Source organism: Geospiza fortis, unplaced genomic scaffold (genome assembly GCF_000277835.1).
Source record: "Geospiza fortis unplaced genomic scaffold, GeoFor_1.0 scaffold868, whole genome shotgun sequence".
Classification (NCBI taxonomy): Eukaryota; Metazoa; Chordata; class Aves; order Passeriformes; family Thraupidae; genus Geospiza; species Geospiza fortis.
The window spans coordinates 10,954-13,704 of NW_005055218.1; the positions used below are offsets into that span (position 1 = coordinate 10,954).

General features: G+C 61.6%; 1 protein-coding gene across 1 annotated transcript in view; it reads left to right on the forward strand.

The window, feature by feature from the left end:
• The window catches only part of LOC115949244 (integrin alpha-10-like), a gene marked incomplete at its 3' end in the record, with an annotated part of 4,396 nt that extends 1,651 nt beyond the window's left edge, over positions 1 to 2,745 (forward strand). Inside the window, exons 2-5 of the mRNA XM_031065768.1 lie at positions 664 to 777; positions 856 to 997; positions 1,756 to 1,848; positions 2,684 to 2,745. Coding sequence (XP_030921628.1) covers positions 664 to 777; positions 856 to 997; positions 1,756 to 1,848; positions 2,684 to 2,745 — 411 coding nt within the window. The remainder of the gene's footprint in view (positions 1 to 663; positions 778 to 855; positions 998 to 1,755; positions 1,849 to 2,683) is intronic.
• Between the last annotated feature and the right edge of the window lie 6 nt (positions 2,746 to 2,751).

Here is a 2,751-nt window from a genome sequence, read left to right on the forward strand (position 1 = left end):
GCACTGGGATCACCCCTGGGCACTGGGATTGCACTGGGATCGCCCCCGGGCACTGGGATTGCACTGGGATCGCCCCCGGGCACTGGGATTGCACTGGGATCACCCCTGGGCACCGGGATCACCCCTGGGCACTGGGATTGCACTGGGATCATCCCTAGACCTTGGGGTCAGCACTGGGATCACCCCCGGGCACCGGGATTAGCACTGGGATCACCCCTGGGCACTGGGATCGCACTGGGGTCACTCCCAGATATTGGGATCACCCCTGGGCACTGGGATCGCACTGGGGTCACTCCCAGATATTGGGATCACCCCTGGGCACTGGGATCGCACTGGGGTCACTCCCAGATATTGGGATCGGCCCTGGGCACTGGGACCATCCCCAGACATTTGGGTCACCCTTGGACCCCAGGATCACCCTTGGGCACTGGGATTGCCCCTAGACCTTGGGATCAGCGCTGGGATCGCACTGGGATCACTCCCAGATATTGGGATCACCCCTGAGCACCGGGATCACCCCTGGGATCAACTCCTGGGCACCGGAATCACCCCCAGACATTGGGGTCACCCCCGGACATTGGGGTCGCACTGGGATCACCCCCGGGGTACTGGGATCACCCCCGGGGCACGGGGATCCCCCCTGAACCCCAGGATCACCCCCAGACACCGGGATCCCCCCGGCTCCTTCCAGATCCCGTTTTTCAAGGATTGCGGCGATGACGACGAGTGCGTCACCGACCTGGTGCTCAAGGCCACCACGGACATCGTGGGCTCCAGGTACCCCCGGTGTCCCCCCAGTGTCCCCACGGTGTGCCTGGGATGCCGGGAGCGCCCTGTGACCCCCCCGGCCTCCAGGCAGAGCCCCCACATCCTGCGGAAGGGCCGGAGGAGGATGCTGGTGCAGGTGGAGCTGGAGAACCGCGGGGAGAACGCCTACAACGCCAGCCTGTGGCTGCAGCTGCCTGGGAACCTCCACTTCTCCAGCCTCGTGCTCCAGGTACAGCCCGGGGGGACCCCAAATCCCCGAGGAGCCCCACCAAGTCCCTGAGGAACCCCTTCAAAATGTCCCACCAAATCCCTGAGGAGCCCCTTCAAAATGTCCCACCAAGTCCCTGAGGAGCCCCTCCAAAATGTCCCACCAAGTCCATGAGGAGCATCTCCAAAATGTCCCACCAGGGTAAAGATGGAGACTCAGGTCTTTGGAGAACCTCTGGCTCATTCTTGTCCCAACCCGTTGCAGGTGGGATGGGTTGGAGTCCGTTGGGTCCCCAAACCCATGTCAAGGGGGACATGGGAGTCCATGGTGTCTCCAGCTCCTCCCAGGTGGCATTTGGGGCTCCATGGTGTCCTCAACCTATTCCATGTGTCATGTGGGGGTCCATGGTGTCCCCAGCTCCTCCCAGGTGGGACATGGGGCTCCATGGGTGTCCCCAACTCCTTCCAGGCGGCACCTGAGGGTCCATGGTGTCCCCAACTAATCCCAGGTGGCATTTGGGGCTCCATGGTGTCCTCAACCTATTCCATGTGTCATGTGGGGGTCCATGGTGTCCCCAGCCCCTCCCAGGTGGCAGTTGGGGGTCCATGGTGTCCCCAGCCTGTTCCATGTGGGACATGGGGCTCCATGGCGTCCCCAGCCCCTCCCAGGTGGCAGATCATGTTCTCCTGGTCCCCCGTGGCCCCCCAGGGGTGCATTGCTGCCACCTCCCGGTGTCCCAAGCCCCCCAGCTCCGTGTCCCCGTGGTGTCCCCCCGGCAGGAGCCCAGCTCGGTGAAGTTGGAGTGCTCAACCCTGGGGGGGCAGCGCCGGCGCTGCAGCGTGGGGTACCCCGTGTTCCGCTCGCAGGCCAAGGTAGGACCCCGAGGGACCCCGGGGAACCCCCGGGGAACCCCCACTGCCCCAGCCTCGTGCTCCAGGTACAGCCTGGGGGGAGCCCAAATCCCTGAGAAACCCCTCCAAACTGTCCCACCAAATCCCTGGGGAGCTCCTCCAAACTCTCCCACCAAATGATTGAGGAACGCTTCCAAACTGTCCCATCAAGTCCCTGAGGAGCTCCTCCAAATTGTCCCACCAAATCCCTCCAAACTGTCCCCTCAAATCCTTGAGGAGCATCTCCAAACTCTCCACCAAATTCCCTCCCAACTGTCCCACCAAATCATTGAGGAACCCTTCCAAACTGTCCCACCAACTCATTGAGGAACCCTTCCAAATTGTCCCACCAAATCCCTCCAAAACATCCCACTAAATCCCTGGGGAGCTCCTCCAAACTGTCCCACCAAATCCCTCCAAACCCTCCGCCAAATCCCTGAGGAGCTCCTCCAAAATATCCCACCAAATCCCTGGTGAGCTCCTCCAAACTCCACCAAATTCCTGAGGAACCCCTCCAAACTCTCCACCAAATTCCTGAGGAACCCCTCCAAACTCTCCACCAAATCCTTGAGGAACCCCTCCAAACTCTCCACCAAATTCCTGAGGAACCCCTCCAAACTCTTCACCAAATCCTCAAGGCGCTTCTCCAAAACGTCGCACCAAATCCCTCCAAGTTCTCCACCAAATCATTGAGGAACCCCTCCAAACTTTTCACCAAATCCTTGAGGATCTCCTCCGAACTCTCCCACCCAATCCCCGAGGAGGATCCCTGCCCTCCAACCCCCCTCGGTGCCCCCCAAGCCCACTCGCCCCCCAGGTGTCCTTCACCCTGGAGCTGGAGTTCAGCTGCTCCGTGCTGCTGGACCGCGCCGAGCTACCGCTCAC